Genomic DNA, 17,318 nt, shown 5'->3' on the forward strand with positions numbered 1-17,318 from the left:
TCCTTATAAGCCTACCTCTGGCTCTTACAATCTTTCTGCTCTCATGCAACAATTCCTGAGTCTTAGGAGGATGGGGTACGGCACACATTTAATGTGGAACATACTGCAGTTTCTTATTCTCTGCATCTTGACCAGTTGGGGGTCTTTGTGGTTAACAGCCAAGCATTGTAGAAACAAGCTTCTCTGGTGAGGGCCGAGAGAGGCAATAATCTGTGGGCATAATGATAAATCATCAGGAGTCACCTTTAGTACCGTGTCCCTTTAGCAGAATAGTAGTAGTTGGCTCTTCCCTAGGGATTATGACCTGCTTCGCCACAGGTTCTTGGTTCAGATAATATTGCCAGGTGTAGATTTCATGTTATGGAGTGGCCCTTAAATCCACCAGAGATGGTTGGTCATTCCCATGACATTTGTGCCATTGTTAGACAGTGGGCATGTGTTGACAGGCTGTTTGGTATTAGATCTCTCCGAGTTCACATCTGGATAAGGCTGATGATCACTCCCTGGCCCCTGCCCCGCCCCCAGTAGTCTGCACAGCATCTTCCAGCACTATGAGAGCTAGACAGTAGAGAATGAAACTTCCAGGTCAATATCAACTTGACATCTCCATGCCCTATGACTCAGATGTGTGGTGCCTTCAGCAACAGGATCTTACTGCTAAGTTTCTGGGGGCAACCAAAAGCACTTGCAATGGTCTGTACTATTTGGGGGCTGTCTATTGAATCTCACTGGCCAAGAACTCTAAAATAGGTAGCACTGGACTTTTCATTTGTTAGCCTGTGATACACAGTAAGGACATCACTGTTTCGTTATATGGTAATTCCACTTAAACTCATTATGTATATGTTATATGGTTATAAATTTTATATAATGTTGTATGGTTATATAATTTTAGGAAGCTTCTACCATAACAGGTTTCCACATGATCTTTTAAGTGTTTCCATGTGATCTTTTTGATCTTTAGTGTTATCCCTGCCTGTATTATTTTCTTTATCCTGTCTGCCCCTCCCCCCACCACAGTTTAACCCCTCCTGTTCCATTCTTCCTCTTTAAGCCTTTATAGCACCCATCTCTATCTCCCTTCCCTTGGAAATCACCCATAATGGTCCTATACTAACTTACTAACCTCTGTGAGTACTCCAGATGAGATGTATCTGATGATTCAAAACTGGCATCGACAAAGGAGAGTACCCTTGTGATATTTATCTTCCTGGGGCAGGGTTACCAGCTGCATCAATTTATCTGCAAACTTCATTATTTTACTTTCCTTAACAACTGAATAATGTTCTATTGTATAAACATACCACATTCTTATTATCCATTCACCAGTTGATGGACATTTAGGCTGTTTCCATTGGCTGTCGTGACTACAGCAGCAATGGGCATGGATGGCAGCTGTCTCTATAGAAGGATATATAGTTCTTTGGGTTTAGTCACAAGAAACAGAGTTCATAAAATATGAAATGCATTTTCAAATATTCAACATCATTATCCACTGAGAAAATACGACTTAAGAACTTCTTTGATATTTCAAGTTACTTTCGTTATAACTAAGTTTCTAAGGAAAAACAAAATAACCAAACCCAAACCAAACGATGACAAATGCCAACAGGAATGCTGGGCAATGGAGGCATTTGTTCACGCCAGTGGGAGTGCACACGCGTGCAGCCGGAGTGGAGGTCAGTGGAGCTTCCTCAGGTTAGAAACCATTCTACCACATGATAGTAGGCTCCTTTTGTATCTTATGAAAAATAATATTTAATATTTTATTACCATAACTTATTTTGCATCTGAATAGTTTTTTTCTTCCTGAGAACTCTAGTGCCTCTCGTAAGGCAGTGGGTGTGCCCAGAGGAAATGTCCCTCTATCTCCATGGCCATATTTTGTACCAGAAGCAGTGAAAGCAAGGTTCTACAAAACATAAAAACACATATATACTGATGACAGATTTTGCTGAAAACAAAGGTACAAAATGGCACTCGAAGAACAAGACACTCAACAAAGGCAACTCAAGAGCAAAACTGTTGGCCCTCAGAAGAGTTGGTGGGAGCCAGCGACCTGGTGGAAGGGGTCTGCTTTGGGTTCTTGGGCACAGTGGAATCCAGCTCACGCTGCAGCTCCAGAGACTCGGAGTGGGGAGGAACTTTAGTTCAGATCTGAATAGTTTAGAGAGGCTTGTAGGGTACGTCACACATTTGCTCTTATCAACTTTAATCTTTATTAAGGAAATAATAAATACTTTGTAACGTGATCTTCTTTGCTGCAATATATTTCACAATGAACATCTAGTACAACGTCTTCAGTATTGTATACTTATAAATTTGATTAAGATCAATGTGTAGGAACTGTATTAAAACATTTGGATTTGAGATAGGAGATTTTATGTGACTAAAAAGCAAATACAAGTTTTAGATACTTGAGTTGGTGCATTAAAATGTATCCTTGTTAATAACTGGCTAGTAGCAGTGTATTCTGAAAACACACCAGAGAACAACAAAATCAAGGGCAAGCATAATAAGGCTTCTCAGTAAAAAAATCACTTTAATGATTCTTAAAAATACACATTTATCATCGTCAAATTCTATTTGTGAAGACCTACATTAAAAACAACTTCAACCTTTATAGATGTAAACTCACACTAAAGAACATGGTGAAAGAGAAGCTTTTCAGTAAGGGCTATTTCAGTAAAAGGATTACAAAACATTTGGTAACGTGAGATGCTAGTTTGGAGCCTATGCTACTAGTTCAAATGTGCGAGCTCCAACTTAACAAATGTTTAAAATATTTGAGTTGTAGAACGGTGCCAAAATAAATCACATCTTTTCTAGAGATGACATATTTAGCTAAGCATGGGCAATATAAATCTTTCAACCATTTCATGTATTTGTTTAAAAGCCCCAGAAACCACATGCACTTCCAACCAAACATGCACAAAATGCCGCTCGCTGGAGCCTGACAACCGACTTACAAATCAATTTTAAACAAGCGAATATGCTTTTGTGTGTATTTGTGGTTATCTATGCAATAACCGAATACAGAGGTTAACTGTAAATGAGTTACCAAGAACACACTAATATATGTGAAAAATCTGTGTACCACACAAAGTTCGTGTAAGATGACTGAACATTTGTTATGGTTGTTACACCATAAAATGTTATGTATAATCACCATTTGACGGTGGAAATTTCAAGAAGTTACAATAATCTCTAAAAAACTAGATGCAGATTAATTTCTTTGTACCCTTTTTCTTATCAAACTTACAAATCTTTTAAACCTTTTTTTTTTTGGTGTGAAATAAATAAATTCTATTAGTTAGTTATCCAATAAGATTCTTCAATATGTTTTGATAAGGAAACACACAAAATAAAAGCTTAAAGTATTTATTTCAAAAGTATTTTTGTTAATTAGCTTAAAACACAATAGCTTATTTATCAAACTCAGTTATTATGTATTAAACATTAATCTTGTTGCAATGCTTATATGTTGCTTGTAACCCGCCACTTTACCTGTAACTGTTTTTTTTTTTTAATCAAATATGTGTTGCAGGAAGCAGTGTGTGTTGGAAATGTACTTTACCACCTTTGTAACACTGCAGCATTGGGTTTTAGCAACAGACCAAATTAAAAGTAGTTTAGAATACTCTTGCCTATGTTTAAGTGAAGGTTGAGGCAAAGTACATGCTGTTTGTTATATAGTACACAGAGGTGACAATAATGTCAAGGGATTTATGTGTGTGGTTTACGTTGAACTACACAGAAAGAGACATGTACAATCTTTAGATTACCAGACAACTCATGTGTAAAGAGGGAATGGAGCAATGGTAGCAGAGATGACAGGACTGGAAAGTGTATCTTTCAAGACACTGCTTCTAACTGCTGCTTTATTTAACTTTTTATTTACTGTGTGTGTGTGTGTGTGTGTGTGTGTGTGTGTGTGTGTGTGTGTGTGTGAGCTTACTTGACTTTTATGTGTCTTGTGTGAATACAGGTGCCCACGGAGGTCAGAGGGTGTTGGATCCCGCAGACCAGAGTTCTAGAAAGCTCTGAGGCACCTGATATGGGTCCTGGGAACCAATTTGAGTTTTCTGCAAGAGCAATAAATGACTTGACTATGAAGACGTCTCTGTAGCAGCAGACATTAAGATCCTTGCTATGCTCCAGTGGATGTGCCTGCTCCAATCACTATACAGATAGCACAAACCTTGGTAGCTAGGTTATTAAATTAAAAATAAAGACCCAAAATTGGGGCAAATAAGGATTTGGGGGAGGATCTGGGAAGAGCTAAGGGAAGCAGTTACGGGTAAATATGATTAAAATACATTTTAGGAGATATTCAAAGAATCAATAAAAATATCTGAAAAAATTAAAAAAGAAAAATATTTGCTATACCATTCTTTTCCTTACAGTGAGGCTTAGAGACGTACAGTTTAAATGGGTGATAGTTACAAGACCTCAACCCTCTGGGAAGTTCAAAAGGCTCTGCATTTGTTTTCTCATAAGAATTAATATAATTAATAATGACCATAAAACAATAAAATCAATACTAAAAGCTATATAATTATCATGCGGCTGCTGGTAGAGTCAAATATAAAAACATGTGAAATGATGATTTGCGGATCAAGTGTTACAACCGACAGTAATCTTTTCTTTCTTTTTTTTTTTTTTATTATATATTTTTTTAATTAGATCTTTCATTTACACTTCAGATGCCATCCCCTTTCCCCATTCCCCCCCTTAGAAAACCCCTATCCCATGCCCCCTTTTCCTTTTTGCATTTATACATTTTTTAAAAAAATGTTAATCATAGGCTTTATAAGTTTGGTATTGTTCAAAAGTAATCTTTTCTTTAAGTGAGTTGTTTATTTGTTTAAGAAATGAACACTCATGCTGCTGGGGGAACAGTCTCGGTGATGTTACAGCGAACTCAAGGAAACACTGCACACGGAATTCCTTAATAGATGCACTGCTTTCTAACAAGTGGCAAATAGAGTTTCAGTGATTATGGTTATTCCTCCACATAAAAACAGTGATTGCTTCAAAGAGTTGGTGGGCATTTTCAAGGCAAAAGTTGTCCAGGACATTTCTGGATGCTTTGGGGAACCTGTTCTTAAACGTGGTGGATGTTTCATGAGTTTCATTTTATAATCTCTTGCTCTGTACAACAGTACAGGAACCAGTTGCTTCAAGTGACATTTGGAAGTTATCAAATATTTTTTATTTGTGCTTGGTGTTCTAAGACTTCAGAGTAAATACCTTAAGGAAAGTGTCTGTTTCCAAAGATCAAACTGAAAATTCAACTTTTACCTATGACTGTGTTAAAAACATTCAGGAATGGATATTTTCTATACTTACCCACATCCCCTGGGTAAGCTGAAAGATGCCATGTCTTCAAAAGGCTGGGGGGATGGGGTGGCTGTCACAGAGCATGAAGACAAGCAATGAGGGCACTGCTTCCAAGTTTAAAGTAGCCAGTGCTCTATCAGAGGCTGGGACGCTCTCTGTGACTCTGAAACAAGTGCGGCTAGAGTATTTTTATACTTAATCTTAGCCAAAAGGCTGAGAAGCGATAGTTAGTTTATTTTTAATGCCTGCTATCATTTATCCTGTAAGTCTTGTAATTTAAAATCACTAAGAGCATGAAATAAGAGTAGATTTCAAACCTGAATGCAGTGGGATAAATCTTCATTTTACAGATTAAGTAATAAGAAGATAGTACATCAATATTTTGATTCATATTTCATCTATGACAAAGGACCTCAAAATAGTCTTCATAGTTGAAAGAGAAATAAAATTGATATTTCTAATGGCATATGAGAGAATGGTATAGTCTACCATTCTGAACATATTTATCCTGAACACAGGAAATGATAAATACTTTAACTCACTCTAATAGATGAGTTAGGAACTTAGAAAAGTTTCTGCCTATAAAATTTCACTAACTCAGTTTCTTTTTCATTTCATCCTGTTCAAGGACTGGCCTTTTTCAGCTGTCAATCTATAAACTGACAATATTTTCCTTAAGTATTCATAACATCACATGATAAGTGGCATTATTTTAAATTATGTCTTAAATAAATTCAAAAGTAGTAATTTAAATTAAATTGCAAGAATGCTTTTTTCTAAGTCCTTATATTTGACATTTTTTTGTATATTATATATTAGATTCCCTTCTACCACAGCAAAGAGAATAACCTAAAAAATAATAAGAATGCTAACAGGTTTGATGTATTCTTGCCTTTTAGGATAGAGACATGCTGACTGGCACATGCTAATTTTCAAGCCCAAAGTGTCCCAGACTATCAGCAGAAACTTGGCTCTTTCTACAGCTTAAATGATGCTTAGATAATTACCTGGACTCAGCACTAAAACATACCAACAATATTTATGCATAAGTGTACTTTAATAGCACTTTTTATTGAAAAAAGTGTATATTATTTATAGTGAAACAAAAATCATGCCTTGGTTACTGCCATTTTAATGTACTATTAAAGCAAACTATACATTTAATTCATGGCATCTATACTATATTCTTCAATACTAAGAACAAAAGCTGCATACATACATTGAAGGTAGGCTACATTCTCTCATGTCTCAGCTTCTCCCATCAGTTAAGAAATATACTCTATACTGAAAATGCATTTATTTGAAGTTTTGACCTAACACAGTGGATTAAGGCTCGGACAATATTTACTTTGCTGCACTTTGATTCAGAAAGGGCCATATGCGGGGCACCGATTCCGACTGACTTCACACTTTTTTTTTAATAGGACACCGGCTAAAAGATTTACGTTAAAGGCACAAATATAAAATAGCTACAAAATAAGCTGCAATGTTATAGTTGGTAAAAGCCTGTAGTCAATATATTTGGATAAATAACTGAAGTCAGCAGCAAAGTGGTTAAACATTTGTGATTTGATTTTATCTTAGCTTGGAATGTGGTTGGAGTGTCCCACTTCTAACAACTGTTTGCTAAGTTAAGGCTTTTAGTGTTTACACAGTGTTGAATGAGGCAGCCTGGTCACCAGATGTGACTGCTCCCCCAGACTGGGTGGCTTCCAGTCAGATCACGGTCCTCACAGTTCCTGCTCCAACCTTCTTCCTCAGAACATCCACCAGCCTTTCTAACCTAAGTAAGGGCGGGGGAAAGGGAAAAAGAAAAGAAAAAGTGCAATTATTATTGGGAATATTCCGGCTGTAAAGAACAGTATGTGCTTGTGACCAAGCCATACTGGAAGTCATGCTAAGAAACAAAGCATTACTGTAAGTGAGAGACACAAGAATTTTGGGTTAAAGAACAGTGCAGCATGAATTTTAACTCAGATCTCTGATTATGTTAGATGTTACACAAAATATACAGATCACTCAGTTGAATACATTTATCTACTTGCATGAAAGTTGTGAATGAATTATCTACTCTGTAAAGACAAGATGGCATATCAAACAAAGAGCAGCTTCAAGAAGATTTGTGTAAGAGAAAATATCTTTTAATACAGTCATATAGGCAGTCTTCGATGTGCTCTTACACATACCAAATCTCTTTCTTTTTCATAGTCAGCTGCTTAAAATAAAGATGAAAAATTTAATGTTCTAGTAGCATAAAGCACACACACAGTTTGACATTGATACAACCAGACTTCCGGTGCTATACTTTTTAAAAGTTCCTATTCAGAGTAGTATAGGCCAGGAGTTACCTATAGATATACTTTTTTGGCCATAGAAAAGTGATTTTTTTTTTTTAGCTGATTAAACTGACAACCACCTAAGGTCTAGAGCACATTCTGTAGTGTTCTTTGGCTACTGTATGGAGAAAAAGCACGTTTATGTTGATCAGCTGGCTCCGCTTAACAAGAGAGCATGGAGTCAGAACAGTTGTTTGTCTTTTTCTTTTCTTTACTAGAAGCACAAAAGCTCAACCAAACCTCTCTCTTGATGTCATATATTAAAAAAAAATTGTTATGAATGAAAACTGACATTCTTGTGATCCCTCCACAAAGATTAGCAAGCAACAGGCTTTTCTGCTCCTTCACAGATAAAGGAAGCACAGAGCCAGATTCTAAAGTCCATGTGAGATGCAGCAGGGGATGAACAAGTCAGCTGCCTGCAGCTCTGGAAACCAGAGACTGCACATAGCAAGACTGCATCAGTGAGGAGGACCACGAATTAAACACTCAGAACCCTGGAGCCTTCCTTCCTTTAAGAAATGGGGCAGAGGTCTCAAATTGAAATGTATCTCCCACCCCCATTTTTTTTTAAAAATTTTAAGACAGGTTTTCACTGCATAGACTTGGCTGGCCTGTAACTTGCTTTGTAGACCAGCCTGACCTCAAACTTATGGAGTCATGCCTGCCTCTGCTCCCAAGTGCTGGAATTGAAGGCATGCATACAATGCCTGGTGTAAATCTTATTTAAATTTATTATTATGCTTTTCTGCTGTTTAATATGTATGTGGGTAATACAGTGTCACTAAAAACAGTCTCGGGCTACAAATATCTAAATTAGAAAATTCATGGAAAAACTTACTACCTTCACAAATTTGCCGTTTTGGTTGGGCATTGCTTAGTGGTGAAGTAGACCCACCTGATAAACTTTCAAGATTATGAATGATGGAGCTACATAGATCTTTTAAGGTGAACTTATATTAACTTGAATTGTGGAAGAGGGTATACAAATTCTAGTATGAAATAAAAAATACTAAAAGTTTATTGTTAAAATCCAATTACAGCTTACATTAACTTCTTATTTGGCCATGTTAGGATCAATTCCAGGGTCTTGTGTGTGGTAGACCCATGCTATACCACTGAATTACAGCCTGAGGCTCTGAGCTAACTCATAACAAATGATTCCCATGAGAAATCTTAGCAAGCCATTAATATTTCAATCCATGGTTAACATAAGATAATATTTTTAGTTAACGAAATATGTCCCTGCCCTTTATCATTCATAGTATTAACTACTTAAAAAGTTTTTATAAAAATAAAAGTAAGTTCTACTTACTGTTATTACTATTACTACACTGTTACTATAAAGCCAGACTCAGTAGGGTCTGGACCACACTGCTCACACAGATCTATGCTGTCCTTCTTCTTGGCTTCCTCTTTATAGACAAACTCTTGTGACTCTTCTTTCCTCTTTACACATTCAGACGTTTTGCTAAGGTAAGGGGTTAGGAGGAGACACTTGAGTACCATGTTTTGGCATGTCTACCATATTTCAACAATCAACAACACATCAACTACCTTCTCAGCTTATTCAGGTTGAACGATTTGTAAAAATTTGATCTCAGAAATGAGAAATATGTCAATTACTTCATTTTGTAAGAAAGCAATGACTTCTGAAACACAATGAAGCAATTATTTGTTCCTGTAAGGAACAGAATACACCTGTTAACCAGAGGCCCTGCCAACAGGAGGGTAGGCATATATGCTGAATAATACACCTGTTAACCAGAGGCCCTGCCAACAGGAGGGTAGGCATATATGCTGAATAATACACCTGTTAACCAGAGGCCCTGCCAACAGGAGGGTAGGCATATATGCTGAATATATATTACAGGATTTGCCTGTAAGCTAGTTTTTACCATCCTATTGTTTAAAAAATCATGCAGCACACTAAGATCCAACTGTATTAGTTAATTTGCATTAATTAATGATATATCCATGAGAGTTTAATGGGCTAGGAAAGGGCTATATCTAGTGAGGACTATGAATTTTCAGCTTGGAATATGAGATAACTGAGGGACTGACAAATAAACTCTCCTATGTGCCGTGAAGCATATGGGGACATGTCCTGGCCTTTGTTACTTGTTTTCCCTCTTAGAGATATTTCCATTAATGTTTGGGTTAGCTGGCACATTTAATTTGTTTTAGCATGAATGCTTTGCAAAAAAAAATAAATTCATGCTAACTCACCTAGAAAGTAATAAATAGTTAAAATCTATTATTTGTTTTAAAGGAATTTCTGTACAACTTAAAAGCTAAATTTACAACTATTTTGGTAGAAATCCTATTTTTCTTTTCTTTTTCTCCATTGGTTTATTTATTCACTTTATACCCTGATTGCAGTCCCCTTCCCTCCTCTCCTCCCAGTCCCACCCTTACACCCTACCCCCATTCCCCTTCTCTGAGGTGTACCGTCCTACCCTGCTACAGCAAGTCACAGCAGGACTAAGCGCATCCTCTGCTAGAGGCCAGGCAAGGTAGACCAGCTGTAGGAAAGGGACCCAAAGACCCACAACAGAGTCAGGGACGGCTTTGCTCCAACTGTTAGGTAACCCACAGGAAGAATAAGCTGTGTCTCTGCTCCCTATGTGTAGTTGGCCCAGGTCCAGCCCATTCATACTCTTCAGCTGGTGGTTCATCTCTGTGAGGCCCAAGGCCCCAGGTTGGTTGACTCTAGGTTTTCTTGTGGTATCTTTGATAGCTTAGGCTCCCTCATTCCTTCCCACCCCACCCCCACTCTTCCACAAGACTCCTTGAGCTCTGCCTATTGTTTGGCTGCCAGTCTCTGTGTCTGTTTCCATCAGCTGCTGAATTAAGCCTCTCAGGAGCGGCATGCTAGGCTCCTGTAATAATTTAATCTTTTATTTGTAGTTATACAATTATATATGCACTATAATGAAATTAACTGTTCCACAAAAATATACTGTACAAGTTATTGACCATTTCTATGTTTTGCTCCCAAGTTTCACTACGAATGAATCCAGTGAAATGTTCTGTATGTAAGAAATAGGAAGAGAAGTGCCTATGTGCCAAGAAGTCTTGAGAGGTCATCTATTCACATATTTAATATTCATTATAACTCTATTATAATCAGATGACAGAGACAAAGACCATGGGGGGGGGATTTGATCAGTGCCACACAGCTAGTGGGTCATGGAGTTCAGATATAATGGTAGTCTAACTACCGAAGTCCCCAAACTTTCTAACATATTGTCTGAATTGTTATGAGGCAGAATTATTCTTATCATTGTATAATTTATTGCAATGGGACAGAGAAGAATGACAGAACTAATTCCTCAAAATTAACTGACTTGTAGCCAAGTGAAGAGTTTGCGTAGGAGCCACTTTCCCCTTCAGTACTAGGGATTGAGTCCAGGGCCCTAAGAAAGCAAGGCAAGTGATACACAAGTGTAATATATCCCCAGATAGTTTTACTTTTTATTTGGAGACACAGTCTGACTAGTTGCTCAGGTTGGCTTTGAACTCATGTCTGTAAGACCAGATATGGTAAGAATTCTCACACTCTCATATTAATCAATATGGAAATTATGTTATAAAGTAGAACTTAAGCCATACCTAGTGGTACCAGTCTATAATCTCAAAACCCAAGGGGCTGTGACAAAAAAAATCACATGATGTAGCTTCTGACATTCCTGGGAGACACAATTTCATTACAAATTCCCTGATTCTCTGGCTCTTATTGAATTTCTTTTCCTGCTAGGACTAGTTTTCTCATGTAGACTTTTAAATGTTGATCTAAGTTTTCACTTTTGCTTTACATGTGTGTGTATACACATGTGTGCACATGTATGAATATATATGTGGAGGCTAGAAGTTGACATTAAATGTCTTCCTCCCTTTTTTTCCACCTTGTTTTTTGAGACTGGGTCCTTCACTGAACCTGGAGCTCATTGATTCATCTAAGATATAAGAACTGGTCAGAGATTACCTTAGCCTAGAGGTAAGATGGCAACTTATCCTGATGAACACCAGAGAGTTCTACAGTCTAAAAACCACTGAACTTTAAAATTAAAAAATGGCTAATGTTGTAAATTTTGTTATATTTTATTACAATAAAAATATCAGGGGATGGGGAGATGTTTCAGTGGTTAAAAACACTTGAAGTTGCAGTGGACCCAGGTTCAGCTCTTAACATCCCCATAAAGTGGCTCACAATCATAAGTACGTCCAGTTCCAGGGGATTTGATGTTCTCCTTCTTCTGGCCTTTGTGGCCATGTACATGCAAGTGGTGCACATAAAGACAAGCAGCTCAAACATATATGCAATAAATAAAAAATAAATATGAACAATCACATACTCGACATGAATTAGAGCTGCAGCAATGCAGATGGGAAGAAGGAGAGGATTGGAAAGACATGTGGAATATAGGCTCAGAAGTACTTAGTGACTTTTGCAGTAGAAAAAGAATAAAGTAGGAGAGGCAAGGTCAACTCCCATGGTATTAGTTAACTCTCTGGTTTTGGTGACTAGGTAAACAGTAATATTCTCAGGCAAGGAGAGGAAAGCAGCAGATTTCTGTTAGGAGCTTAGCCTATGAGGATTAGTTTGTTCGACACTTACAAACCTTAGGGTTTGGTGAGACATGTACGTGGGGATGTTAAGTAAATGCTTGGATACTGGAATTTATGATAATGGCTGATTTCTGTTTAGTCAACAAATATTACATGAGCAATTAGGAGTAAAGTGAGAAAGATCACCTCACCAACAGATTATTAGCAATTGTTAAAATGAAAGATTAAGCATAAATGCATTAAAATAGCATCTAGTTTGGTATGGAAGCAGAGGAAAGATGTGCAAAAGTTACTGTGTCATGCTTGAAGAAGTCTTTAAAACAGGAACAAAATCATCTCATAAAAGATGCGAGGGGGAAATAGGCAAGGATGGTGTGTTCATGGTGACTATTGCTATGATGAAACCCTGTGACAAAAAGCAACTTGGGGAGGAAGAAGTTTATTTAGTTTACACTTCCACATCACTGTTCATCATCAAGGGAAGTCAGGACAGGAACCTGGAGACAAGAGCTGATACTGAGGCCACAGAGCGCTGTTGCTTATTGGCTTACTTTCCAAGACTTGCTCAGCAGACTTTCTTGTAGAACCCAGGATCAACCAGCTCAGGAGTGGCACCACCCACAATGTTCTGGGCCGTCCCCATCAATTACCAATTAAGAAATGTCTTACTAGCCTACAGATTGGGAAAGGATCTTCACGAAGCCTATATCTGACAGAGGGCTAATATCCAAAATTTACAAAGAACTCAAAAAGTTAGACACCAACAACCCAAATAGCCCAATTAAAAAATGGAGTACAGAGCTAAACAGAGAATTCTCAACAGAAGAATCTCGAATGGCCAAGAAGCACTTAAAGAAATGTTCAAAGTCCTAGGTCACCAGGAAAATGCAAAGCAAAACAACCCTGAGCTTCCTTCTTACACCCCTCAGAATGGCTAAGATCAAAAGCTCAAAAGACAGTACACGCTGGCAGAGCCAGGGGAACATGTCCTCATAGCTGGTGAAAATGCAGACTTGTATGACCATTTTGGAAATCAATTTGGGAGTTTCTCGGAAAACTGAAAATAATTCTACCTCAAGACCCAGTTATACTACTTCTGGGCATGTACCCGAAGGATGCTCTAACAGCCCACAAAGACACTTGCTCAACTATGTTCATAGCAGCTCTATTCATATCAGAAACTGGAAACAACCTAGGTGTCCCTCAGCTGAAGAATGGATGAAGAAAATGTGGTACAAATTCAAGACAATGGAATGTGACTCATTGCATTGGGGATATGGAACCTGAAGATGCTACCTCTTGTATCCAGACAGGAACCTCAGTGGAGTAAAAGAGACACCAATCCACCAACAGAACTTTCAACCCAAAATTTATCCTGTCTACAAAATTTGCAGGCATGGGGGATGGAGCAGAGACCGAGGTAATGGTCAGCCAATAACCAGCCCAACTTGAGACCCATCCTGTGTGCAAGCACCAGTCCCTGACACTATTAATGATACTATGTTAATGCTTGCAGACAGGAGTCTAGCATGGCTGTCCTCTGAGAGGCTCCACCCAGCAGCTGACTCAGACAGATGCAGATACCCACAGCCAAACAGTGAATGGAGCTTGAGGACTCTTATACACTAAGAGGAAGGACTGCAGGCCTGAAGGTGACAGAACCTCCACAGGAAGACCAACAGTCAGCTAACATGGACCCTTGGGCCTTTCTTTCTGAATCACCAACCAAAGAACATACACAGGCTGGATCTAGGTCTCCCTGCTCAACTGTAGCAGATGCAGCTTGGTCTTTATGTGGGTCCCTAACAACAGGAATGGAGGCTATCGCAAAAGCTGTTGCTTGTCTGTGGTCTTCCAGCTGGGCTGCCTTGTTTGGCCTCAGTGCCAGAGGATACACCTAGCCTCGCAGTGTCAGGGTGGCTGGATACCCAGGGAGGCCCCACCCACTCAGAGGAGAAGGGGATGGGGAATGGTAGAATAACTTTGGGAAGGGGTGATCAGGGGGAGGGCAGTGAGTGGGATGTAAAGTGAATAATTAAAAAAATTAAATTTAAAAAATGCCTTACAGTTGGATTTTATGGAGGTGTATTCTCAATTGACGTTCCCCCTTTTCAGATAATTCTAGCCTGTGTCAAGTTGAAATATACTAGCTAGAATAAATGGGCATTCCAGGCAGAGAAAAAATATATTATTTATATAATTCCAGGCAGGAGAAATGATACATGAAGGAAATAATACATTATTTATATAAATAATACAGGAAGAGCTAGGAAAAACTTTATGTGTAGTAAGTATGGCCAGAGCTATGGTTTCTTGTCACAATAAACTACAAGGCAGAAGACAGGGTGGCATGAGTGTAACCAGGCAGGTCACAGGTAGGTTCTATTCTAATTGCCACCAAAGCCACAGGAACGAATGAGAAATTCTAGAGCAGTGGTCATGAGCCATTAGTGTCACACATCAGATCTCCTGCATATCAGATATTTACATTATGATTCATAACAGTGGGAAAATTACAAGTATGACATAGGAATGAAAACAATTTTATGGCTGGGGGTCACCACAACTTGAGGAACTGGATTAAAGGTCACAGCATTAGAAGGTTGAGAACCCCTGGATTAGAGAAAGAAATAAGAACAGGAAAAGAAGGGTGGGAAGAGGATAAATCAAAACGAAGCCAGCATAGAATAGACTTTGTGAAGAATCTGAGAAAACAGTCCGAGAGGTAACAGATGACTCGCTGTCCCAGAATAAAGCATCAGTGATTCAAGAAGGGAGGATTGACAGGGTGCATGGCTACTTAAAGAAGCTGAAGTAGCCCAACATGGTGGCACATGAAAGACAGAGGCAGGTGAATCTCTTATGAGTTCAAGGCCACCTTGGTCTACATAGCAAGTTCCAGGCCAGCCAAGGCCATATAGAGACCCTGTCTCAAAACAACAAAACAAACAAAACAGGAACACAAACACACAATACAAACAGGGTTGAAATCAAATGCCTATTTATTTGACAGAGGAAATGTCAACCGTTTTGGTATAGTTTTTAATGGTTGTTAAATCACGAGGAAGCATAACCGGAATACGAAAACTGTAACGCCAAGACGACTGCTGCATAAAAGCTCACCTAGCAAGTGAATACGATTGCAACCACTGGAGAACGGTTTAAACGAAGACATGAGCGTATCTATGGATCATAGAAAAGGAGACCATGAAAAGATTTAAAAATGTAAGGGAGAAAGATGATACTTTTTAAAGCAAGATCTCAGAGAGTGTTGTCATAGCAGGATTTGTAGGATAATCTCAGGAAAAAATGACTAGACAAGTTTTCCCTGGGGACTAACAGGAAAGAGTTGAGGCGGATACAGCTGTGGACAATTTTGTAGGTGTGGGGGAAGAAAACTGGCAGAAATGATGGCAGCTTGAGTCAGTTTTCCCCATGGAGTGGGAGACACGGGTCTCTGATGACAGCATAGAGGGAACGAGAGCTCAGTAGAATACACGGGGAGATGATCACGGACATGTAACAGGGTCTCGAGGTGGGACTGATGCCCTTCTCTATGTGGCCAGAGACCACGGTTTTGTAGAAGACACTGGCCATTATATTAGCATAACTTTTATTTCCCTATCAGCTCTGTATATTGGGAGTGGAAGTGGGCAGAGAAATGATGGGAGTAATTCAGATTATGACTTGCACATCAAGCAGGCTTAGAGAGACACGAGTATAAGGAGACAGAGGTGTCGCGGGAGAAAAGCGACTCAACCCACAATCCATATTTGTTTAAAGAAATCAAGTCTATAAGGTCTTGTTAGCCCAGGGGGGAAGGGAGGAAGCAAGGGACTGGTCTCTTAATTAATGCTGAGGCTAATAAACAAGCAAGAACAGGACAGAACAAAATGAGCAGAAAAAAAAAAAAAAAAGAGCCAAAGATAAAACACAAGAAAGGTAGAGACACACACACGTGCACGTGCTGAAATGCCACAAAGACACAAAACCAGAAAACATATTACATAAGCAAAAGACCTGTACTGTAAAAATGCCCAAAGCATTATAAGCCAAAAACAACCAACCAACCAAACAGACAAACAAACCCCTCCAAGAACATCACTGAGGTCACTCTGTGTTGGCCGTCTACGGCTGGGCACGAGACCTGCCCTTAGACTACATTGGAGAGAACGGGTTTTTCACTTGCAAGTGGTTATCAAGTGGAGATAGCTTCTGGTTAGGGATGCAGGCTGTGCCCACTTCCTCTCCACAACACAAGGAAAGCAGCATATGCTCATTTAACAGCACTACACAAGACACGTGACATTCTTTAATTCCACCAATACCCAAAGTAGGCAGGGCACCAAAGCCCCGACCTATTTCATATTTAAAATAGCAGTAACTGTTTTTTTGAGACAGGATCTCATGATGCAGCCCTGGTTGGCCTGGAATTGGCTGTGTAGGCCAGGTTGGCTTCAATCTAACAGAGATCCACCTGCTTCTTTCTCCTGAGTGCTGGGATTAACACAAGCACAACCACAACTGGCTAACATGTACTATTTTTTATTTAAACTTAAAAAAAAAAGCCTCAGGCTGGAGAGATGGCTCAGCAGTTAAAAGCACTGACTGCTTTTGCAGAGGTCCTGAGTTCAATTCCCAGCAACCACATGGTGCCTCACAACCATCTGTATAATGGGATCTGATGCCCTCTTTTGGTGTGTCTGAGGACAGCAACGCTGTAGTCATATACATAAAATGAATAAATAATTCTTAAGAAATAGGCCTCACTAACAAATCATAATATAAATTATCATATATTTAGGTGAGTGATAAACACGTTAGACACACACAGTAGAAGGTGTGGAATGACTGAAGGTCTGCCTGCACTTACCTAGTATCTCCAGAGTAACTGAATTTCAAGCTTTGGAGCTTAGACCAGAAACTTCTTGTGATTTCCCCCAGGAACGCTATTTGTATCTGAGACGTCTAAGCTGCTTACTAGAATCCAGTTAGTCTATGGCCGCGGTAGTGAGGTGGATGCTACCACTAGGAAAATACTTAACGGGAGATGATTTGAGTTATTTT

The 17,318-nt window shown here is 38.9% G+C and overlaps 2 protein-coding genes across 4 annotated transcripts in view; one reads left to right on the plus strand and one right to left on the minus strand.

Annotated features, from left to right (window-relative positions):
- Positions 1 to 17,318, plus strand: part of Foxa1 (forkhead box A1) — an 80,711-nt gene that overhangs the window by 43,397 nt on the left and 19,996 nt on the right. The gene's annotated exons all lie outside the window — the stretch shown is intronic.
- Positions 1 to 17,318, minus strand: part of Mipol1 (mirror-image polydactyly 1) — a 281,225-nt gene that overhangs the window by 13,910 nt on the left and 249,997 nt on the right. The window contains exon 11 of one of the 3 annotated variants that reach the window (XM_076941856.1): positions 2,523 to 7,126. The exons of the other annotated variants lie outside the window; for them this stretch is intronic. Coding sequence (XP_076797971.1) covers positions 7,060 to 7,126 — 67 coding nt within the window. The 3' untranslated portion in view covers positions 2,523 to 7,059. Of the gene's footprint in view, positions 1 to 2,522; positions 7,127 to 17,318 lie in introns of those variants that run through there. 3 annotated transcript variants of the gene reach the window in all.

This window comes from Arvicanthis niloticus, chromosome 11 (assembly GCF_011762505.2).
Source record: "Arvicanthis niloticus isolate mArvNil1 chromosome 11, mArvNil1.pat.X, whole genome shotgun sequence".
Lineage (NCBI taxonomy): Eukaryota > Metazoa > Chordata > Mammalia > Rodentia > Muridae > Arvicanthis > Arvicanthis niloticus.